This window comes from Rhinolophus sinicus, chromosome 11, assembly GCF_057876585.1.
Source record: "Rhinolophus sinicus isolate RSI-liver-muscle chromosome 11, RSI-T2T, whole genome shotgun sequence".
In the NCBI taxonomy this organism is placed as follows: domain Eukaryota; kingdom Metazoa; phylum Chordata; class Mammalia; order Chiroptera; family Rhinolophidae; genus Rhinolophus; species Rhinolophus sinicus.
Window position 1 is genome coordinate 23,131,280 of NC_142511.1, and position 25,506 is coordinate 23,156,785.

The 25,506-nt window shown below is 43.5% G+C and overlaps 1 protein-coding gene across 1 annotated transcript in view; it reads left to right on the forward strand.

The window, feature by feature from the left end:
* The window catches only part of LEMD1 (LEM domain containing 1), a 35,310-nt gene extending 30,065 nt beyond the window's left edge, over positions 1-5,245 (forward strand). The window contains exons 4-5 of the mRNA XM_074322282.2: positions 2,381-2,457; positions 3,375-5,245. Of these exons, the coding sequence (XP_074178383.2) occupies positions 2,381-2,457; positions 3,375-3,573 (276 nt within the window). The 3' untranslated portion in view covers positions 3,574-5,245. The remainder of the gene's footprint in view (positions 1-2,380; positions 2,458-3,374) is intronic.
* The last annotated feature ends 20,261 nt before the right edge of the window (positions 5,246-25,506 follow it).

The following is a 25,506-nucleotide window of genomic DNA, read 5'->3' on the forward strand; positions in this document are numbered from 1 at the left end:
TTAGGGAACAGTCTGTACTTCCAGAACTTTTTTCAAGTCAAGTTGTTGTCCTTCCAATCTTAGTTGCAGGAGGCGGAGCCCGCCATCCCTTGCTGGAGTTGAGGAATCGAACCAGCAACCTTGTGATTGAGAGCCCACTGGCCCATGTGGGAATTGACCTGGCAGCCTTTGGTGTTAGGAGCACGGAGCTCCAACCGCCTGAGCCACCCGGCCGGCCCTCTTAGTGAGAATTTTTAAAGTCCTTTTTCCTCAAGGGCCTTTGCTTCCCTCTTCCAGGAAATTGTTGTAGTGGTTTGTACATCTTCAATGTCTACACTGGGAGTGGTGCTCCCTTGGTGCTCTTGTGTCATGCACAGCGTCCCACCATCACTAAACTGCTGTTGAGAACATCTTCTTTAAGAAGGTGGGGTAGGGAGTACAGGAAGAGGGGTGGAGACCAAAGCTCTTTCATCATTGGTGGCCTTTCCTGGGACGGGGGATGACCGGCAGTAAATGAACATACAGCAGGCCATGCTCTCCCCACCCATCTTTGTCTGAGACCATCAGACCTGCTGACACAGCTCACCCTGTAGGTGATATTCCAGACTCACTAGGGTTATGTGCTCTGTTGGAGTATTCTGACAACACAGTTGCTAAGGCCATCCAAGGCTGTCCTTTATCCTGGTAACTAGGACTCACATGAGTGCCCATGTGTCTCATGTCCCACCTTCCATTACACCCTAGTCCCAACTATCTCAGTACTGCTGGCAAAATATCTCCTTTTGACTTTTCTTCTGGTTCTTATTCTGTCCTGGTGTTGATTAGTCCTTTGCCTATCAGAGGTGAGTCCCATCTTCCTCTCATATTTTGGAGAACTCTCCACTTCCTGACTCCCTTGTTCATAGCCTACTGTATAGTGAGGCCTCTGGCAGCACGGTAGGTGTCAGAAAGCTCCTTTCATGTTCAGGGGTCTTGGAGCCCTTCTCTCCCATCCCCCAACCCCTCTTTCATCTAGTAGATGCCACGTTAACCAATGATCTCGGGTGGTAGAATACAGCTCTATGAGATCCAACAGCAGATGGTCTGATTAGGGATGAAGGAAGTCAGGGCAGAATACTTACAAATAACCATGCTCAGTGGTGAGCTCTTTAGGGCGGGGATGGTGTGATGGTCCCTTCAGAAATCCTCACAGTTGCATAGGGCTTAGCACTCAACAGCACACTACAAATGTTTGTTGAATGAATAAATAAAATACAGAATGTGTGTATTCGGGCTAAAGAAATACAGACCACACAACTGATCTGAGTGAATGAGAGTAATGAAGAAGACTTCTTGCAGGATGGAAATTATTTTAGAAACTGAAAGGTAGAGAGGAGTCTAGTGTAGCGGTTCCAGCACGTAGCTCCATTGATGATACTGACCTTAGGCTGGTTACTTAAACTTTCTATGCCTCAAGACTCATCATATCCAAAACAAAACAATGATAGTGCCACCAGATGAGGGTAGGGTGGTCTAGGAGGCCTCAGTGAGTTAATGGGTCAGTGGGGCCTGGAACTCAATAAATGGTAGTTAGCAATGTCACCTGACACCACATCTTCACATTTCTGGACATTAGGGACACTTGAGGATGATAAGGCCTGAATATTAAATAAGAATAGACAATCAAGGAAAACCAGGCATATAAGGAAAAACAGCAACACAAAATTAACAATAATTATCAGTATTATAATCATTATAACATTTATTAAGTGCTTCCTATATGCCAAGAGATGTGTTAATTATTTTGCATGGACCACTTAATCTTTATAGCTTTATTTCACAGAGAGGAAACAAAGGCAGAGGGAGCTATGCCTTTTCACTTTTTAGAAAAAAACAACATGAAAGAAATGTTTGGAAAAAGAAAAAACGAAAGCATGATTGTCCCTCATACTGAACATTTTCATTTTCCTAAATTATTTTCTGGTTATTGTTCAGAGCCGACTTGATTTTTTAAAATAACTTTATTCTTCATATAAAAAAGACACATGTTCATAAAAAAATTTCCAAGCAATAAAAATACAAAAAGAGCAAAATAGGGAAATGATATTTAAGCACAGAATGCTGGTTGCATCACTGGGGTGTTTAGTGTTCATGTGTGAGTCATTGAGGTACAATATTACTCCACAGAATTTGGAGGTTTTTGCTAATATCGAATAAAGACAAACAAAGTTTGTGTTATGAAGTACTAACTACCTGATGTACTAAGCTCCTTATCAGTCCTCAGCTTATATGATTTTTTTCTAGAATGAAAAATAAGGTCCTTTGTATAAGACATTAGAACTGTACTATGAGGCCTCTTTTTGATAATTTGATATTATCTTCTTCATAAATTAATTCTTGATATTTTCTTCCTGTTCATTAGAGACCCAAGGCTTCCAGCACTAAACCAAAAGCCCCAGATATCTACTGTGTGGATTATAAGTGTTCTAAGAAGACAAGGTAATATTTAGCACATGAAGAGATATTACTGACTATGTAACTCCTGGAAAAAAATTTCTTATTCTGATTTTTGCGAACGGTTTGAGTCTAAAAGAGAATCTGTAAAGAAAGAAGATTTGTAATGACTCATAATTTCAAAGCTGAAAGGGATTTACATAATCTCTAGTTTATCACTTATGTGTAGAGATAAAAACAAGCCAGAGAGATTGAGGGGGATGCCAAAACTCACCGTGAACTGAGACCAGAACCCAAGATCCCTGATCTGTAGTCATTTGGAGACGTACTCCTATTTGAGTCTTGGAAAATGGAGGGGGGAAAAAAAGAAGGTAGTGGAAATAAATGCTCAAAACAGGCCATTTTATTCGTGAGAAAGTAAAACTTTTTGGAAAGTTCCCTAACTTCTGAATAAACTTTTTTCAGAATTAGCTTTTCTCAGCCAATTTTCAGGATTAGACTAATGGGAACATAAGACTCTCTCTAAAAGAAGATCCTTCGGAAAGTCTCCTCTTGCCCTTTTAAATGCAAAGTAAGCAGATTTCAAAAGCCCTTCCCTTCTCCAACCTGAAATGTGGAGTTTATACCTGTGAAGAAAGAAAGAAGAGGGCTTGTATACTGATGCCCCATCCACTCTTACGAATCCTCAGTGAGACCAAGGGACCTGCAAGGCCCTGAGTCAGGCCTTGTGCCAGCATTCAAAGACGTCGCACAAGTGGGTAATAAGAAAATGCTTGGTGGGATTTTCTCAAGCTCACATCCTCCTGATACCCTGTTGAAATTAGCATAGGTTTTCAGTAATAGAGGGATGCTCCCTAAAGCCCCACTGGTGTTGCTTCCTTGCACCCCAAGGCCCACACACTTTCAGGGTGTGCTCAGCGCCTAGATGTATACAATCCTAAGAGCCACTAATGTTTTCACAGGTCTGCCTCAAGAGCACCAAACACCAGATTCAAAACAGGTAGCAATACCGAAGATAAAGACTGCTGCGCAGTAAACAGGAGTGTTGGGAGTGAGAACCCAGAAAGGTTTCCAGTGGCCTTGAAGCTGGCTGTGTTCGGCATCTTTATCATTGTGGTGTTTGTCTACATAACTGTGGAAAAGAAGTCGCTCTTTAGCTAAGTGCTTTAGGAGCAGAGCAATGATTGCTCCAAGCCCTCCTGCTTTAAGAAAGAAGGACTCCCTGAAGGCGGAGGGCCAGCCCCGTGCCCAGGGAGTCTTCCCGTGCAGTGAGGGTCTGTCGCCAGGCTCAGCCAGGTGGGAGGAATGACGGGGAGAACCAGGCACTTGTGTCAGAGAGCTGGATCGTAGGGAATTCTCCGAGTCCTGCTGGTCATCATTAAAGGTGTTTCCACGTTAGAGCGCACTTCTAATAAGGAAACTGCGTGTTTTTCTTTTTAACAATAGTGACAAACCATTGATCACATTTTATTCACGCTTCAAATTGTATAGTCAACTATGGGAAAGGCCACAACAGGTAATAAACAAACAAAGAGTGTGTCTGATTCAGCAAACACAAGGATATATCCATCATCAGCAACAAAAGAAAACCATTTAGAACATGATAACATTTGCACCACTGAAACTTAGCAAGGTTTGAAAAAAATAAGGCCTGATGAGGGAATGTAATGACCATGGCCTTTGGAAGCAGACAGACCTGGGTAGGTACCTGGCTCCTCTGTATATCGGCTCTGTGACCTTGGGTGAGACAGTTCTCTTCTCCTAGCTTCAGTTTCAACTTCTAAAAGTAGTGATAAAATAGATCTGTTAGGGTCATGAAAAATTTGAAGAAATAATGCATACAAAGTACTTAGTACTTACTATCAGTCAGGTATACTGACTGATAGTAAGCCCCCAAGAAATGCTCAATAAATGTTTAAGCAATCTTACACTTTGGCACATAATTCTACTTCTGGGAGGAGCTAATTTTAGATACAGAGAAGTTGTAAGTACTAAGAGGTTGACTGCAGCAATTTTTATGGTAGCCAAATGTGGAAACAACACAAATATCCAACAGTTGGGGAATAGTTTAGTAAATTGAAGTATAGCCTTTGATTCTGCAATAATTAAAAATATTAAGTTTATCATAAAAGAAAATGCTTATTTAAAAAATTTTTATAACAGCCTTATTGAAATATAATTCACATGTTATACAATTCACCTATTTAAAGTGTACATACAATTCGATGATTTTTGGTATATTCATACAGTTGTACAACAATCACCACAATCAATTTTAGAATATTTTCATCATTCCTACAATGCATTTTTGTAATGATAGACAAAAAAAGACACAAATTTGTTAGGACTGTTATCACAACTGTACAAAAAACACTGGAAGAAAACATGTCAAAATGTTACCAGTACTTCAGTGATGGGACTCTGATTTTCTTTTTTTAAGTTCTTTTCTATATTTTTTAATATTTCTATAAGTAGTGTGTGTTAATTTGCTAATGAGAGAAAATAAGTTTTAATTTTTAGAAATTGCATACGGTATTACAGTTTGGAGGCAAGGAACATAAAACTCTAGTAAGGCCAGCTTAAACAAATAGGAATTTGTTTTTCTCTCATAAAAAGAAATTTGGAGCTTAAAGTATATATTATTGTCAAAAACAACAAATTTAATATGATTCTGATTCAAATGAACCAACTGTGGAAAGAAGTATGATCAAGAAAATTTGAAATTGACTAGAAAATCAGTGATATTAAGAGATGCTTGAATTTACTGAGCGGCAGCAGCTATTCTGTGACTATTCTGTTCGCCCAGAACAATGAGGAAGGCTGGGAGAGAGCATTTGAGCTTTAGCAGCCTCTGTATTAGACAGAGAAGAGAGAAGAGGATCAGGAATAAGGATAGGAGGACGCAACCCACAACGATGGGCACATGTTCTTTAAAAATGACACTTGTGCAACTGTAATTGAAAAATAAAAATAAATATTTTAAAAGTGTTTAAAAAGGATGCTTCTGTTCTTAATATGATCAAGCATTATAAAAAAATAAATAAACCTCTCCTAGAAAGGCTTTTTTACCCTTCGAACTTTTGCCTATTCATTCTTATAAACCAGAATCCTGTAATCAGTTTAAAGAGACGACACAAGACATTTAGCCAAGGTATGGGTCCCCAACCAGCATTTCAGGCCCCACCCTAACTGGAATCTGCATTTTAACAGGATCCCAGGACTTCTAACACTTTAAAGCTTGAGAAGCACTGCTGTGGTCCGTCCCCATCAGATGCTTCTGCAGGAGGAGACCTAGCCCAAGCCTAAGCCCAGCTGACCTAAGAGTCAGGCCAGAGGACGAGTGGGATCGGCTCACCAGGAGCCTGTTACGATGGGACTGGTTCCTCCTTCGGGAAAAACTTGTCTCAGGCATACAAATTTGATCCCAGGTACTGTTTCACTATTCATTCATTTAACTATTTAGCACCTACTGTGTACTCTCAATAGAATGACAAATAAAATCTGTATAAGATACAGTCCCTGCTCTCAAGGAGCCTACAGTGTGGAGGGGAGATGGAAAAACAACAGACATTACAGTGTTGATGATTGATGGCAATACAGGGTGTCCTGGGAGCACATAAGAGGACAACTTTCTCAGGCTTTGGGAGTGGACATGCGTAGCTTCCTAGAAAAAGTGGTGTCATAACTGAACCCAGCAGGATGAGTGTAATTCAGAAAAGTGGGTAAGGCTAAAGGAATGGTCTTCAGGTGAGATAATAGTATGTACGAGGCTAGTATGAGAGACAGCAGGCAAGTGTGGGGACCACAGGAAAACAGAAGGAGGTGGTGGCAGATGAGGCTGGAAAAGAAGGCAGGATTCAGATGATGTCATAGACAATTTGGGGGACCATACTGAGGAGTTTGAACTTTAATCCTGAGGCCAATGCTTGAGAAAAGAAACTCTTCTAACAATCCCTGTCCCCCTGGTTGTCTTCCACTGGCAGTTTCCATGTCAGTCTCCACAGCTTCCCTGGCTTCCCCTGAAAACTAGGGACAGAGACTTCCAAACCAGACTTCAGACTTCAGCAAACCAAAGGAGCTGTTTGCTGAAACCCCTGAGGGACATTGGGAGCACAGGTCAGTTCTTAAAGTGCTGGGCGCTGGCAGCCAAAGCAGTGGGCAGCCCAGCACTGTGGGAACAGCACACTTTTTGACATGCATGTCAAGGGTGTGCCCATGACAAGGACAGCAAATGTGACAATGCTGCAAGAGTCGGGGTATGGGGACAGAGCCCCAGAAAGCAGTTTCCAGGCTCTCGGCCTCACATAGAAAGGTGCTGGCTCAGGTAGTAAATGGCCATCAACTGTGATTGGATGGCCATCAGCTGTGGCTAGTTGGCCGTCAGCTATAACCAGTGAGCCATTTGCCACTAATATAACTGCTGTGGCTACGCTAGCAGAAAAAGAAATGGGGGCTAGCAAGAGGATGGTGGCGGGGCTAGCAAGCTGCGCAGTGAGGGTTGCGAATTGTGTGTCTCCTGCTTCCTGTTTCTCCAGCCCAGCCGCCAGCAAGAATATAGTGGTATGACTCCCCTACCTATGACTCCGTGGTTGTTCCTTTTTGGGCCTGGCCACATCCTGCGTTCTTATATGGGGAGCGGGACCAGAGACCCCGCAGGCCGCCCCGCACACCTGTGTTCTTGTGCAGGGAGCGGGAGCTGAGACCCCACATGACTCCCCGCACGACACGGGGAAACAGAGGAGACATCAGGAAATGCTACCGGTGGCTGAGACACTTGTATTGGTGAGCAGACATGGGTACTTTCAAGGCACTCCTAGGGAGAGGAGGAGGGCACAGATGGGGTTGGGGGGGAGTGCTGAGGAGGACCGTTAAAACCCCTCTGCAGGGGCAGCCGGATGGCTCAGTTGGTTAGGGCACGAGCTCTGAACAGCAGGGTTGCCAGTTCAATTTCCACATGGGTCAGTGAGCTGCGCCCTCCACAACTAGATTGAAGGACACAGACTTGGAGCTGATGGGCCCTGGAGAAACACAGTGTTACGAGGGTGTCATGCGGGGTCTCAGCTCCTGCTCCCTGCATAAGAATGCAGGATATGGTGAGGCCAAAAAGGAACACCCACGGAGTAATAGATAGGGGAGTCAGACCACTATATTCTCGCTGGCGGCTGAGTTGGAGACACAGGAAGCAGGAGCCACATCGATCCGCAGCCTGCCATCCGTTTCTCTGCCAACCAACCTCACTTGTTAACTGCAATCCACACTTGCTGCTTAGCCATGGCAGTTATATTAGTGGCTAATGGCTAACCAGTAACAGCCGACGGCCATCTACTACCCGAGCCAGCATCTTTCCACATGAGGCCGAGAGCCTGGAAACTGCTTTCTGGGACTCTGTACCCACACACACTGTTCCCCAATATTCCCCAATTAAAAAAAAAAAACCTCTGCCTAGAGAACTCTACAATTGTACTGGCTCCATTTTGTGAATATTTGTGATGTGATCCAAGTATTTCGTGACTTTCTCTTTAAGGCTCACCTGCCCCAGGTAATCCAGGGAAAGTGTACATGGGGAGTGGGGCTGGTTGTCGTCCCAGGACCACTGTCCTTCATTGATATGAAACTGTTGCCACCAAGCTGACCTCAGCAGAGGGCTGAGACAGGGAAGGCCCCTTCTCCCATTGTGGCCCTGTCTCTAAATTCTCCATAATACAATAACGCCAGTGGTGTGTATAACAGGCTTTTCTGACATTTTAGAAATAACGAGGAAGCTAAAATGTGGGGAGGAAAAACCTGGGCCTGCCTTGGTGCCTTTCCCAACAACAAGTCATCTACCCACCTCCACCCCACTTTATGCTACCTTGATCCAACAGAAGCCATGCCATTGAGCTTTTCTTGACCTTGGGCCAAATCAAATTCCCAGGCACCGTCTCTCCCCAGCTAGTCTCGGTAATAGAAAAGGAATTGGTATAGAGATTTATTTTCCACTTCTAACTACTCATCTGCCTCCCGTGCAAATCTTGGATCTCCTTGGACTGGGGACTGACTGTATCTTAATCATTTCTGGATCTCCTCTCAAAGTGAAGTGTTCACTTCCCCCAGAACGAGCCCACTTCCTTTTCAAGCCATTTCCAATCATTTCCAACCCAAACAGACATTTGAAACCACAAAACCAATACCCCAGATTTTGCCTCCTATTTATTCCTGTGAGAAGTTCCTAAAATGAGCAAACTGCTGCTGAAAGGCGTTCCCAATCAATCTCATTATGCAGTGTTTATCCTTTTAACAGGCTGTCATTCCCAGGGCCCCGGTAGTGCTGGTAGTGCTTGTTTCTGTAAATGTCACTATTTATCTGACCTGCCGCCCAGAAAGGGTGTTCTCCCTCTGATTGCCAACCAGTTAAGTGGAGTGCTGGCTGGAACAGAATCCAGCTAATTGCGTGTCACACAGGGCGGGTGGATTTCACGGGCTTGTGTTCTACATATGGGGCAATGAGGCCTATTCCATCACACATGTACCGTTTAAATCTCTACCCAGCCAACATTCAGGCTGGCAGATGGAAGAAATTCTTAAAGACTCTATTTCTGGTTTTTGACATTCAAAGAAACACTGTGCTACCACTTCTTAAAAATAATTGGTAAAGTACCAAGTTATTTTCATTGCCACAGTCATAAATAAAGAAGCGCTAGACCACATTATTCATATCTATAGTAGCTGATGATAACTCTTACATACAAGAAAAAGGAGTACTGATGTTTGGAGAGGTGTCTTTTCTTGCTTTTTTCAGCTTCTCTCCCCAAACCTCATCCCTATACCCAGTCAAGAAAAGTAACATGAAGGCGCTGATCTTTTTTTTTTTTTAAATATTGTGTTGGGGATGGGGAACAGGACTTTATTGGGGAACAGTGTTGTAGGCTGTCAGCCTCACGTGGAAAGGTGCTCACTTGAGTAGTAAATGGCCATCAACTGTGATTGGATGGCCATCAGCTGTGGCTAGTTGGCCGTCAGCTGTAACCAGTGAGCCATTGGCCACTAATATAACTGCTGTGGCTACACCAGCAGGAAATGGGGGCTAGCAAGAAAATGGGGGCTAGCAAGGGCGATTGCAGTTAGCAAATAGGGTTGGTCAATTGGCAGAAAAGCGGACGGCAGTTCGCACATCGTGTGAATCCAGCCTCCAGTGAGACTATAGTGATATGACTCCCCCACCTATGCTCCGTGGGTGTTCCTTTCTGGCCTAGCCACATCCTGCATTCTTATGTGGGGAGTGGGAGCTGAGACCCCGCAGGCTGCCCCGCATGACAAATGGCACAGCGAGCAGGGCACGGTGCCGGCCAAAGCTCTCCGAAGGGCAGTAGAGCAGTTTGTGCGTATGAACACTCAGTCTCAGGAAGACCAGGAGGAGCAGCTGCTGGAGAGCTGGACCCCCGTGGAGGGGTGGGAAGATGTGGACGGTTCCCCAACCAGCATAGGCCGGAGAAAGCTAAGGTTGTTGTGGCCCTGTGGGCTGGGAAGTGCTTGCTGAGGCCCTCTGTCGTGCAGGGCGGCCTGCGAGGTCTCTGCTCCCGCTCCCCACACAAGAACGCAGGATATGGTGAGGCCAAAAAGGAACACCCACGGAGCCATAGATGGGGGAGTCATACCACTATATTCTCTCTGGCGGCACTATACTCTCACTGGAGGCTGGATCCACACTGTCCGTAAACCGCCATCCACGCTTGCCAGCCCAGCCGCCATCTTCTTGCTAGCCCCATTCTTCCTCTCTCTTCTCTCCTCCGTAGCCGCAGCAGTTATATTAGCGGCTAATCGGCTAACTGGCTACAGCTGACGGCCAATCAGCCACAGCTGACGGCCATCTACTACCCGAGCCAGCACTCCTCCACGTGAGGCTGAGAGCCTGGAAACTACTTTCTGGGGCTCTGTCCCCACACCCTCACCCCCAGTTGGGGAGGACTTGGAGCCCTAGCCCTGCGGAGAGGGCACACGTTGTGGGGCCAATGCACAGCCCTGGTGAATGACTATGGACTATAGGGAATGGGCTCCATCCCTAATTTAATGGACCGCTTGACTGTTTGCTTGGGAACCTACCACCATGCAGTGGAACTGGCGGATGTTTGCTTTTGTGTCTCGATCAGCTGCCGTGGAGAATATGTGAGGAAGCCTGGCTGTGCCCAGAGAGAGTGGCAGTGCCCTGGGAGCCCTGGCTGAGTCCAGGGAGTCTGGCTGAGCCCAGAGAGAGTAGTAGTGCCCTGAGAGGGCTTGACTATGCCTGGGGAGACTGGTAGTACCCGAAGCCCAGGAAGTCTGGCTGTGCCCAGAAGGACTGGTGGTGCCCTGAGAAACACTGGCTGTGCCCAGAGAGCCTGGCTGTGTCCAGGATATTGCAAGTGTGCACTTCCAGGACTTTTTTTTCCAAGTCAAGTTGTTGTCCTTTCAATCTTAGTTGTGGAGGGCGCAGCTCAGCTCCAGGTCCAGTTGCTGTTATTAGTTGCAGGGGGCACAGCCCACCAACCTTTGTGGGAGTCGAACCGGCAACCTTGTGGTTGAGAGCCCACTGGCCCATGTGGGAATCGAACCAGCAGCCTTCGGAGTTAGGAGCATGGAGCTCCAAACGCCTGAGCCACTGGGCCGGCCGGATAGGCGCTGATCTTTGAATTTAAATAGAACTTTACTCTTTCCTGAAGCAAAAACTTATTTCAAGACTAAAATAAGGAAGTGCCTAACCAACTCAGCATTTGATTCTGGGGAAGATTCCCGGTAGAAACTTGGATGGCAGAAAACGAAAGGGAAGCCAATTAGCGTGGCAAGCCACACTAGCTTTTAACAAGCTTGCTCAAAAAGAAATGAGCCCGTTAAGCGGGTCCTCGAAGGCAAGCGTGACTGTCATCCAGAGTTTCCCTGATGCCTTGGTGCGCAGCCTGGTCACGCTTCTTTCCAGTTCACTTTGGCAAAGTAGGTGAGTGAAGAGCAGGGAAAAATTCTGTGCAGGTGTTAGAGCTACGCGCCAATCAGCACCGTTACAATGAGCTCCCGCATGACAGGACCACAGTCATTGAAAAATGAGGGCTCCTATGAATGTTCTCATGTGTGGGTGTAACCGAAACACAACGCTGCCTAATGAATCAATCTCTGGTGAGCAGGAAGGGGGCTGCTCTGGGTACACTGCAGATGTGAATGAGGACGTCTCTCATTTCTTGGCAACGAGGGAACGGTGTGACAACTACAGTTCCTAAAGAGCTGTTGTTAAAATCTTCCTTGGAGTTCAAGGATTAGCTAACACTATGTGGAGGGGACAGGATGAGTTTGTCTTTTTTTTTTTTGGCCCTTCAGAGAAGGGGTCCATTACTGTTCTGACTAGAGGGCAGCTCTGTTCCCTTTCACAAGACTGATGTCGGGCAACCCCTCCGATGGGCAAGCAGGAGAAGGGCAAGGTCACAACCTAGATGAATAAGGTTGGCTCTGCTGCTATGAAGAGCACGTCTTTCCTACTTACATTACTGGGGAGTTGAAACCTGGTCTAAGAAGGGGAACAAGGGGTGCCGGCCTGGTGGCTCAGGCAGTTAGAGCTCCTTGCTCCTAACTCCGAAGGCTGTCGGTTTGATTCCCACATGGGCCAGTGGGCTCTCAACCACAAGGTTGTCGGTTCGACTCCCACAAGGGATGGTGGGCAGCGCCCCCTGCAACTAAGATTGAACACGGCACCTTGAGCTGAGCTGCTGCTGAGCTCCCAGATGGCTCAGTTGGTTGGAGCGCATCCTCTCAACCACAAGGTTGCTGGTTCGACTCCCACAAGGGATGGGGGGCTGCGCCCCTCCAACTAGTAACAGCAACTGGACCTGGAGCTGAGCTACGTCCTCCACAACTAAGACTGAAAGGACAACTTGAAGCTGAACCGCACTCTCCACAACTAAGATTGAAAGGACAACAACTTGAAGCTGAACGGCACCCTCCACCCCTAAGATGGAAAAAAGGCCTGGAAGTACACACTGTTCCTCAATGAAGTCGTGTTCCCCTTGCAACAAGGGGAAAAGTGCCGAGCAGGGAATCAGGGGATCCAGGTACCAATCCGAAGTCTGCTCCTGGCTACTTGTGAGAATTAAGGGCTTTCCTGGAGTCTCAGCTTCCTCCTTTGTACAATGGGCACCAGAATTCTGAGTCAAAACCTAAGCAATGATAGGTTGCCTGTGACAAGGATAGCAAACCTTAACGACATTGTGCTCAGTGAAATAAGCCAGTCACAAAAGGACAAATACTGTATGACTCCATTTACATGAGGGACCTATAGGAGTCCAATTCAAAGAGACAGAAAGTAGAATGGGGGGTGCCAGGGGCTAGAGGGAGCAGAGAATGGAAAGTTGTTTTTCAATGGGTCTAGGGTTTTAGTTTTGGAGGATGAAAGACGTTCTGGAGATGGATGGTGGTGATGGTTGCATAGTAGTGGGGGTGTGCTTAATATCTCTGAATTGTACAGTTAAAAATAGTTAAAATGGTGAATTTTATGTTATATGTATTTTACCACAACTTTAAAAAAGTAGCAAAGCAATTACCCACAGCATTAGCTCACAATGTCAGGGGTCTCAAACTCAAATATCCACAGGGGACAAACAAGTTGTGTCAATAAATGTGAGCCCAGTGACTTGCAGGATGGCATTACACAGGAGGGTCAGGGGTTCCCTAGCCAAGCCGAGACTTGCCATGTAGGAATGTGGGTAGCTTTCCAGAAAGTGAAAGTTCTGGATATTTAGGTGAAATCCCTGAATCCTTTCAAATTGGCAACTAATTCAAAAACTTCTTTTAAAGATGAACTCCTTTTTTAAAAATTTTTCTATTGGGGAATATTGGGGAACAGTGTACCTCTCCAGGGCCCATCAGCTCCAAGTCGTTGTCCTTCAATCCAGCTGTGGAGGGTGCAGCTCAGCTCCAAGTCCAGTTGCCACCCTCAATCTTAGTTGCAGGGGTCGCAGCCCACCATTGCATGAAGGAATTGAACCAGCAACCTTGTTGCTGAGAGCTCACGCTATAACCAACTGAGCCATCCACCTGCCACTACTGAAGCTCAGCGGCAGCTCGCCGTCCTCAATCCAGTTGCGGAGGGCACAGCTCACCGGCCCACATGGGACTTAAACCAGCAACCCTGTTGTCCAGAGCTCTCGCTCCAACCAACTAAGCCATTCAGCCACCCCTAACTAAATCAAAATTAAAAAAAACAACAACAAAAAACTGTGGGCCAAAAAAGGTACATCCATAACTTAGATTCTTCTTGCAGGCCTCTAGTTCCCGCCCTCTGTGTAGATAGCTGATCTGTACCATCTGGTTCCCTTTCCTTCTTCCTTTGTCAGGATTGCACCCCCACACTTTTCCCTCAACAACAGCTTGTGACCAAGACAAGTTGTACCTGAATAAGCCCACTGACTTTCCACACTGTGTGCCCATGGGAACCCAACCAGAACATGCCAGAACAGGCAGGGTATACTCCTAGGTACCAGGTGTGCTGGCATCAACATTGTGGTGGTTCTAACACAGCCCATCAGAGACGTAGGGGCCCTTATGTCCATGTTATAGCCCCAAACTCCACTATTTCTTCTCCTTCTCCTTCTCCTTCTTCTTATTTTAATGGAGACATAGTGAGATGATCTTTAACTCTCCCATCACACTCGATGCCATTCATCTCTTGATTTCTGTTTTAAACTCAATCAACTTCCTCACTGTGTCTGATGTCCATTCTCATGACCATATTCAGAAGTCAGATGATATCATGCGTCTTTCTTGATTTTTGACATGTGTGGAAAATATATCCCAGTACATGAAGTCTCAGGGTACAGGGATTTTAGTTTATTGGAATAGTAACAACCATGCAGATTCTAGAGGTCACCTGTACTGTATTTCCCTTATAAGCCCAATACTGCAACTTGGCAAAAGAACAATAGGCAGCTTTCTGCATTTGCTAGCAGCTTTACTTAAAGGTAGGACGGTGCTTGGAAAAGTAGGCCGTTTGGGGAGCACATCACTAATCACCTGCCAGGCTGCTGCTTGCTCATATCAAATCTGGTAGAAAGGGAAAAAAAAAGAGAAATTTGGTCGTTTCCTTAGGCTAGCCTTTCTACAATTAATTCTCAGTGACAGCACAGATGTCTCCTGCTTGTGAGAAGCCATCAAAAGCTTCTTTTTGATGTGGTAGGCTCTCCCAAAGTGGGGAAGCAAAAGTATTGCTTAGAGGAACAGATCTGCACTCTCAGCAAACGCTGGTGGTGATGAGAAGTTTGTGGCCCTGTATTCAGGGAGTCTATCTACTCCAGCGGTCCAGCATGGCCTTATGCCCAGTGATACCACATTCAGCTGGCAATTTTTTCCAGATAACTACAGCTTGGCTCTTTGAGAGTGATGGCAATTTCCTTCCTGTGTATCATTCTGCTGACATTTATGGAGAGCCTACTATGTGCTAGGTCCTGTGCTAAGAGCTGGGATACAATGAAGTTCACGATCTAATGGGGGAAGCAGAGACATAAGCAGAGGATTATAAATTGTCCAGAGTGTGTGAGTGGATGCTGTTTTGGTACTCTGCCCAGATCCCCGACCCTGACCCAGTGTACCCACTCCTGCTGTGTGGCTTGGCTGCTAAAGGCTTATGGGTGCCCCTGTCCTTCTCAGAATTGCCCTCATCTGATGGCAACTGCTTCTCCTGGTCAGTTATACCCACCTTGGGTAGCCACACTCGCTTGCAGGCACTCAACCTGGGCTCCAAAGAGGGAGTGCAGCTCAGGAGGCATCAGATACATACAGGGAGAAACTGAGTTATGTAGCTTTAGGGAGGGGACTGGAGGGACAGTCGCCATTTTTCCTGTATAGAGTCCTTCTCCTGTGCAGCCGGCAGGTGGGCACCATGTTTCCTGTGTTGAGCCCTGCCCCACATGGCCAAATCAGAATCTACATTGGCCCGATGAACTCTGCTTGCTCTACCCTGTGACTCCGTGGGACCCACCCCACCCAACTCAAGCAACACCAGAGGGACTTTCTAGGCCAGCAGCCAGCCCTGCCAATGTTGCACTCTTTCTTGGAAAACTCTTGGGCCCCTGGTGTGCAGCACCTGGTCCTGGTGAGCTCTGAGACTTTTGCTGAGAAGCTCCAGGCTCAGCCCTGCTACCCAACCAGAATCTACATTAACCTGGTGAACACCACTTACCCCCCTTGATGACTCCCTCAGACCTTATCTCACCCAACTCATGTACCCCACAGGTTCTATCAATGTCTGAGGCTTACAGGAGCCGGCAGGCGGCAGCAGGCATCCAGGTGTCCTGGGCTATTTGCAGAGCTACTCCAGGCCCAGTACTGGAGGCAGCTATCCTCGGTTCACAGTGTGGCCTCTCCAATGCTCCTCCAGGTCTAGAATAGGCAGTGACAAACTGGGAATTGCTTTATAGCTCCTACCAGATAGTCCCTGGATGGTCACAAACAGTGACTGACCTGGGCCTGCACTGGAGCACCTCCCCTGAGGCCCCAGAAACAACAAACCTGGAGGTGAGCTTCAGACCACAGCACAGCACCACCCAGTTAGCCCCACAAGCAGCACATGCACAGACTTGTCTCAGTGGGCACCAGTGCCTGCTGGGGCAGATGCTGCTCCACAGTGTCACCCCCACCCCCCAACAGCAGCTCAGAAGCTGTGGATATGGCCAAACCTCACAGCCACTCAGTCCAAGGGCCAATCCCTTCCACTCATGTGCCAATAGCAATCAAGGCTCAACTATAACAGGAAGACACACACAACCCATACAAGGGACATTTCTGGAGCACCCAGTGCAGGTGACCAGGGAGACTGTGACTGGGCACCACAGGGCACTTACTACATAAGGCCACGTGGCCAAGGCTGGGAGATATAGCAGATCTACCTAATACAGAGAAACAAACAGAGAAAGATAGCCAAAATGAGAAAACAAAGAAATATGTCCCAAATGAAAGAACAGGAGAAAACTCCAGAAAAATAACTAAATGAAATGGAGGTTATCAACCTACCTGATGCTGAGTTCAAAATAATGGTTATAAGGATGCTCAAGGAACTTAGTGAGAGCTTCAACAAAAAGATAGCACGCATTAGGGGCAGCAAATTAGCTCAGTTGGTCAGAGTGTGATGCTTGTAACACCAGTTCGATCCCCGCACGGGCCAGTGTGAGCTGTGCCCTCCACAACTAGATTGAAACAACTACTTGACTTGGTGCGGATGAGTCCTGGAAAAACATGCTTAAAATAAATTTTAAAAAGTTAAAAAAATATATAGCATGCATTAAAAATGACATAGAAACCATAAAAAAGAACCAGTCGGTAATGAAGACTACAATAATTGAAATGAAGAATGCATTAGAAGGAATCAGCAGACTAGATGAAGCAGAGGACTGGATCAGTGATTTGGAAGACAAGATAGCAGAAAACACCTAATTGGAAGAGAAAAAAATGAGGATAATTTAAGAGACCTCCAGGACAACATCAAGAGTAACAATATTCGCATCACAGGGGTACCAGAACAAGAAGAGAGAAAAAGCAAGTGATTGAGAACCTATTTGAAGAAACAATGACTGAAAACTTCCCTAACCTGGTGCAGGAAATAGACATACAAGTCCAGGAAGCACAGAGTCCCAAACAAGATGAACCCAAACAGGCCCACATCAAGACACATTATAATTAAAATGGCAAAGGTTAAAGACAAAGAGAGAATCCTAAAAGCAACAAGAGAAAGGCAACTAGTTGCATACAAGAGAACTCCCATAAGATTGTCAGCTGATTATTCAACAGAAACTTTGCAGACAAAAAGGCATTGGCACAAAATAGTCATAGTGATGAAAAGTAAGCACCAACAACTAAAACTACTCTACCCAGCAAGGCTATCATTTAAAATTGAAGGTGAGATAAAGTTTTCTCCAGACAAGAAAAAGCTAAAGGATTTCATCGCCATCGAACCAGTATTACAAGAAATGTTAAAGGGACTTCTTTAAAAAGAAGAAAGTAGTATGTGTGTGTGTGTGTGTGTGTGTGAACATAAACATGAATAATAAAATTGTAATAACTATGTATCTATCAATAATCACTTTAAATGTAAATGGATTAAGTGTTCCAATATAATGATATACGGTAGCCAAATGGATAAAAACAAGACTCATGCATATGCTGTCTACAAGAGACCCACTTCAGATCGAAAGACACACAGAGACTGAAAGTAAAGGGATGGAAAAAGATAATTCACACAAATTGAAATGAAAAAAAAAAAAGCTGGCTAGCAACATTTATATAAGACAAAATGACTTTAAAACAAAGGCTATAATAAGACATAAAGAGGGACATTACATAATGATAAAGGCATCAATCCAATAAGTGGATACAACCCTTTAAATAGTTATGCACCCAACATAGGAGCACCTAAATAGATAAAGCAAATATTGACCAACATAAAGGGAGAGACAGACAGTAACACAATCACAGTAGGGGACTTGAACACCCCATTGACGCCAATGGACAGATTTTCCAGAGAGAAAACCAAAAAAGGAAACAGCAGCCTTAAATGACACAGCAGCCTTAAAAGGCCAGATGGATTTAATTGATATTTTTAGAGCATTTCACCCCAAACCAGTAGAATATACATTCTTTACATGTGCACGTGGAACATTTTCCAACATAAACCATGTGTTAGGACAAAAAACAAGTCTTGTTAAATATAAGAAAATTAGAATCATATCAAGTGTCTTCTCTGACCACAATAGGCTGAAACTAGAAATCAATTACAAGGGGCGGACGGGTGGCTCAGTTGGCTAGAGCATGAGCTCTGGGCAATGGGACTGCCGGTTAGATTTCTGGAAGGGGTGGTGGGCTGTGACCCCCGTAAATAAGCTTGAACATGGCACCTTGAGCTGAGCTACAGCTAAGTTCCCAGATGGCTCAGTTGGTTAGAGCGCATCCTCTCAACCACAGGGTTGCTGGTTCGACTCCCGCAAGGGATGGTAGGCTGTGCCCCCTGCAACTAGCAACGGCAACTGGACCTGGAGCTGAGCTGTGCCCTCCACAACTAAGATTGAAAGGACAACAACTTGACTTGGAAAAGTCCTGGAAGTACACACTGTTCCCCAATAAAGCCCTGTTCCCCTTCCCTAATAAAAATCTATTTAAAAACCTGATTTTTTAAGAAATCAATTACAAGAAAAAACTGAAAAACACAGAAACACAAGAAGGCTAAATAACTAAATAATGAATGTGTCAACCACAAGATCAAGAAAAGAATCAATAGATACCTGGAGACAAACAAAAAATGAAAACACAATGACCCAAAATCTATGAGACACAGCAAAGCAATTTTAAGAAGCAAATTCATAGCATTAAAGGCCTACCTCAAGAAACAAGAAAAATCTCAAATAAACAATCTAACCTTATACTTAAAGGAACTAGAAAAAGAAAAGCAAACAAAGCCCAAAGTGAGTAGGAGGAAGGAGATAATAAAGATCAAAATGGAAATAAATGAAATAGAGTCTTCAAAAAAAAAAATCAATGAAATCAAGAGCAGGTTCCTTGAAAAGATCAATAAAATTGATAAACATTTAACCAGATTCATCAAGGAAAAAAAAAGCGAAGACCCAAATAAACAAGATCAGAAATGAAAACGAAGTGACAACTGACACACACCACAGAAATACAAAGGGCTATGAGAAAATATTACAATTATATGCCAACAAATTGGGCAATCTGAAAGAAATGGATAAATTCCTAGAAACATACAATCTTCCAAGACTGAGTCAAGAAGAAACAGAAACCTGAACCAACCAATTACTACTAACAAAATCAAATCAGTAATAATAATGATAATAATAATAATAATAATAATAATAATAAACTCCCAACAAACAAAAGTCCTGGACAGAATGGCTTCACAGGTTAATTTTATCAAACATTCAAAGAAGACTGTTTAACACCTATCCTTCTCAAACTGTTCCAAAAAATTCAAGAGGAAGGAAATCTCCCAAGCTCATTTTACAAGGCCACCATTACCCTGATTCCAGGTAAAGACATAACAAAAAAAGAAAAGTATAGGCCACTATCCCTGATGATCATTGATGCAAAAATCCTCAACAAAATATTAGCAAACTGAATTTAATACATTAAAAAGATCATACACCATGACCAAGTGAGATTTATTGCTAGGATGCAAGGTTGGTTCAATATCCCCAAATCAAGTAACGTGATACACCAAATAAACAAAATGAAGGATAAAAATCATATGATCATATTAATCGATGCAGAAAAAGTGTTTGACAAAATCCATCATCTATTTGTGATTAAAACTCTCGGCAAAGTGGGAATAGAGGGAACATACCTCAACATAATAAAGACTATATATGACAAACCCACAGCTGACACCATACTCAATGGGGAAAAGCTAAAATGTTCTCCTTAAGATCAAGAACATGGCAAGGATGTCCACTTTCACCACTTTTATTCAACAGAGTATTGGAAGTCCTAGCCACAGCAATCAGACAAGAGAAAGAAATAAAAGGCATCCAAATCAGAAAGGAAGAAGTAAAATTGCTATTATTTGCAGATGACATGATACTATATGTACAGAACCCTAAATATTCCACCAAAAAACCATTAGGACTGATGAATGAATTCAGAAAAGTAGCAGGATACAAATTAATATTCAGAAATAGGTGCTTTTTTATATACCAATAATGAACAGTCAGAGAGAGAAATTAAGAAAACAATCTTGTTTACAATTGAACAAAAATAAAATAAAATAAAATATCTAGGGATACATTTAACCAAGGGGGTGAAAGACCTGTGCTTGGAAAACCATAAGACACTAAAGAAAGAAATTGAAGCAGATACAAATAAATGTAAGCACATACCATGCTCATGGATAGGAAGATTTAATATTGTTACAATGTCCATTCTATCCAAAGCAATCTATAGACTCAATGCAATCCCTATCAAAATACCCATGGCATTTTTCACAGAACTAGAACAAATAATCTTAAAATTTGTATGGAACCACGAAAGACCTCAAATAGCCTCAACAATATTGAGAAAGAAGAACAAAATTGGAGGTATCATGCTACCTGATATAAAACTATACTACAAGGCTATCGTAATCAAAACTGCATGGTACTGACATAAAAACAGACACATAGATGAATGGAACAGACTAGAGAGCCCATAAGTAAACCGACACATATATGGTCGTTTAATCTATGACAAAGGTGACAAGAACATACAATGGGGTAAAGATAGTCTGTCTATTAAATAAATTGTGTTGGGAAAACTGGACAGACACATGCAAAAAAATGAAAATGGACCACCTTCTTACTCCACATACAAGAATAAACTCAAAACGGATTAAAGACTTAAATGTAAGACCTGAAGCCATATAAAACTCCTAGAAAAAAACATAGTTCGAAACTCTCTGACATTGCTCGTAGTAATATTTATTCTGATCTATCTCTTCAGGCAATGGAAACAAAAATTAAATAAATAAATAAACAAATAAATGGGACTGCATCAAACTAAAAAGCTTTTGCACAACAAAAGAAACTGCCAATAAAACGAAAAGACAGCCTACTGAATGGGAGAAGATATTTGCCAATGATGCACCTGATAAGGGGTTAACATCCAAAATTTATAAAGAACTCATACAGCTCAACACCAAAAACACAAACAATCCAATTTAAAAAATGGGCAGAGGACCTGAATAGACATTTCTCCAAAGAGAACATACAGATGGCCAATAAACATATAAAAAGATGGTCAATATCATTCATCATCAGAGAAATGGAAATTAAAACTACAATGAGATACCACGTCACACCTGTCAGGATGGCTATCATCAATAAATTAACAAACACACAAATGTTGGTGAGGTTGCGATGTGGAGAACAGGGAATCCTCCTGCACTCTCGGTGGGGTTGCAAATTTGTGCAGCCACTATAGAAAACAGTATGAAGTTTCCTCAAAAAATCAAAAATAGAACTACCTTATAACCCAGCAATTCCACTTCTGAGTGTCCAAAAAAATCCAAAACACTAATTTGAAAAGATGTATGCTATATACTCTATGTTCATTGCAGCACTACTTACAATAGTCAAGCAATGGAAGCAACCCAAGTGCCCATTAGTGGGCGACCGGATAAAAAGATGTGGTACCTATATACAATGGAATATTACTGGGCCATAAAAAAGAACGAAATCTTACCATTTGCAACAACATGGATGGACCTAGAGGGTATTATACTAAATGAAATATTTCAGACTGAGAAAGACAAATACCATATGATCTCACTTATATACGGCATCTAAAGAACACAATAAATGAGCAAACAAAACAGAAATAGACTCATAGATACAGAGAATAAACTGATGGTTGCCAGAAGGGAGGAGGGTTGGGGAGCTGCGTGCAAAATGTGAAGGGATTAAGAAACACAACTTGGTAGTTACAAAATAGTCATGGGGATGTAACGTTTAGAGGATATAGTCAATAGTGTTGCAACAACCATGTATAGTGCCAGGTGGGTACTGGACTTACCGGGGCAGATCACTGCATAAATTATATAAATGTCTAACCACTATGCTATACACCTGAAACTAATATAAAATAATATTAAATGTCAACTGTAACTAAAAATAAATATATATATTTAAATTTTTATTTATTTAAGTGGTTTTTTCCAGGACCCATCAGCTCCAAGTCAAGTAGTTGTTTCAATCTAGTTGTGGAGGGCGCAGCTCACAGTGGCCCATGTGGGGATCACACCGACAGCCTTGTTGTTAAGAGCACTGCGCTCTAACCACCTGAGCTAACTGGCCGTCCCCAAGTATTTTTTTAAAGGGAGAAAAAATGACAGCTTGCCCTACAGTAAATCGTTCCAGAGTGCTGTGCTTTCTGAGTTGGTATTATTTGTTTTTTCCTCTGCTCTCAGGCCGTCAGCTATCTTGAGTAATTGAACTTTCTGACTCTAATCTGCTGTAGGATAGAGAAACCATCTAACCAGACTTATTAGAATGATTGGGTATTATTATAATCTATTACTACTGCTACTACTACTACTGCTACTTGCTTCTATATCTCTTGGCCCCATCCGACTTGTCACATGCTAAGTTGTAGATGTGTAGCTCTCGACTAGATTGTGACCTCTTACTGAATGCAAGGACGATATCTTAATAATTGATCAATCTCTAACACTTAGCCTAATGCTAGCAGATAGTAGGGATCCAATAAATGCTAGCTGGAACACAATTTTAATAAGGATTGAAAGTAAAATGTAAGTAAAGAGGCTCAAAATAAAGACATGAACTTCTGCTATGCAAGTCAAGTCCATAAGTTTTCTTTCTGGATAGTTGAGGCCTCTGGGTAAATGATTTTGAAATTAAAATAGGTGTTAATATGCATGAAGATACTGAAAGGGAAATGCGGAGGATGATTTTTACCTTTCAGTTTAGTTAACATGACTAAACCTCAGAAGATTCAGATTCTGCTTCCTTTTCCACGATCCCCATGATGGGCACAGTGTCTTAATATTGTGAGTTTTGCAAACAATAGAGAGAAACCTGAGGGAAAAGCCATGTGGGTGTTTTGTCTCCCGTAACAGCTCCGAATCACCCTGCTGTCATTCTCCTTTGATGTCTTTCTTGTCTGTTTCCTGAAATGACACAGATTCTTCCTGGCTGTTTTTGGGCCCAGTTAGTCCTCCCTTGCTCTTGGAGGGTCCGGCAGAAGCCAGATGAGAGAGCTAGGCTGCTTAATCAGCTGTCTCTACTGTTCAGGCCACCAGGCAGGGTGGGAGGAGAGCCGTCTCTCTGAGATCAAATTCCACAAACTGCTGCAGTGCTAGCTTTTGTTCCCACAACAATTAAACTGGTTAAACAACTGCCTGACCCTGGGATCGCTGGCTTGGAGCCCAGTTTGTTCTTCTTATCTGTCTAACAGGAGCCTACAATGAAAGTCTTTGATGGGCTGCCTTTAGGCCTAGTAAAGGAGAATTTTTCTTCTTTATCATTAGGTCCAGCAGCTTCTGGGCAAATCTGATCTGGCCAAAGCTAAGTGGAGATGGGGCATCGCCTCTGAGTCCTTCAGGATGCAGGTTTGGATTGCAGTCTCAGAATCAGAGTCCCCTAATCCAGTGGACCTGAACCTGGATGCCAATTAGAACCACATGGGGAACTTTTAAGTGCTGTCTGACCCAGGCTGTACCCCAGACCAATTACACCAGACTCTCCAGGGGAGGGGTGCATCAGTGCAGCCAAGGCTGGAAATGAATTGCCTTGGGTGATGACCACTTAAAGAAGGTCAGAAGATTTCAAATAATTGAGCTCAGAGAAGAGGAAACAGCGTGACTTTAAGATTCGTCTTCACTAGAGAATCAGGCCAAGAATTAGCAAGGCCCCAGTGATGTAGTAGAAGAAGAAACTTGTAGGAATATGGTGTCAGACTCTGGCTCAGGTTCTGGTGCTGCCACCGACTACCTCCATGATCATGGGAAACTAACTCTAGCCTTCCATTTTTTCACCTGTACAATGTGAGTTAAAATATCTCCCCTGCATGGGTTTTGTGCAGTAGATAATATGTACCTTGTACATAGTAGGTATTAAACAAGTAGTTATTATTAATACAAGCAGTTAATAACTGAGATTGTTGAGATACTTTTGGTTGGTTTCCTTTTCTACACTTGTAAGCCCTTCCCATTTAAGTTGGACACGAGAATTAGAAGAAATTTAAACTGTTACAGTTGCTACTCTAGGGGCCGGCCTGGTAGCTCAGGCGGTTGGAGCGCCGTTCTCCTAATGCTGAAGGCCGCTCTACAGCTAAAACTGTGAACAGCGGCTCTCCCTGGAGTTGGGCTGCTGTGAGCAGCCGGAGGTTGGCATGAGCTGCCATGCGCTGCCGTGGGCTACCATGTGCTGTCATGGGTGGCCGGTGGCCAGCATGAGTGGCCGGCAGTGAGCTGCTGTGTGCTGCTGTGAGCGGCCCGCAGCCACCGTGAGAGTCTGGCAGCCTGCAAGAGGTGCCCTGAGCTGCTGCAAGCGGCCTACCGACCACTGGCGACCGACTGCCTCAGCCAGGGGGAGCGCAAGGCTCATAATAGCAGCATGGGCCAGGGAGCTGTGTCCTACAAAACTAGACTGAGAAACAACGGCTTAAACTAGAGTGGGGGGCGGTGGAAGAAAGGGGGGGGGAAAGTTGCTACTCCAGATGATTTATTTTATTGCTATATAATTTTTTACATTATTTTCCAATCGAACTAGTTATACAAGTTTTTTACTACTTCATAGGCACTTATGCTTTCATGGCATAACTTGCCTGTATAAATACAAGAGTTTAATTTTCACAGTTTACATTTAAGTGACAGAAAATAAACATGTAAAGGCTATAGAAATTGTAGTCAAAATTTTCCTTGCTGTTCTGGTCCTAGTTATACCTTCTTTCAGTCAATCACATGCCTACCAAAGATATCGTCATAGAATTCCAGTCAAAGGATATGAAGATAATATAAATACCCCCTGCTTGACTATAGTTAATAATACTGTATTACATAGTTGAAAGTTGCTGAGAGAGATCTTAAACGTTTTCAACACACACACACAAGGGTAATTACATGAGGTGATGAAGGTCTTAAACTAACCTATTGTGGTAATCATTTTACAATATATAGGTATCAAATCATGACTGTATATCTTAAACTTACATATGTTATATGTCAATTATAGCTCAATAAAGCTGAAAAAAAAGAAACCATTGCCTAATCCAGGGTCAGGAAGATTTATGCCTTTGTTTTATTCTAAGATTATACAGTTTTAGCTCTTATATTTAGGTCTTTGAAGCTTTTATTTTTAACCACTATGCTTTACTGTTTTGTGTGTGAATAGACACACATACATTCACAACCCATGGAGGGAGGGAGTGTGAAACACCTGAGTAAGTAGATTTTGGAATTATCTCTAGATTTTAATGATCTGTGTTTCTTCTGCTCAACTATCCTTATAATTAAAAATTAAATCACTTGGACAGATCCTGCATAGTTTTTAAAATCTTGGTTCACAGAAGCACCATACGTTGCCATTTCCATGACCCTAATTTCGGCCC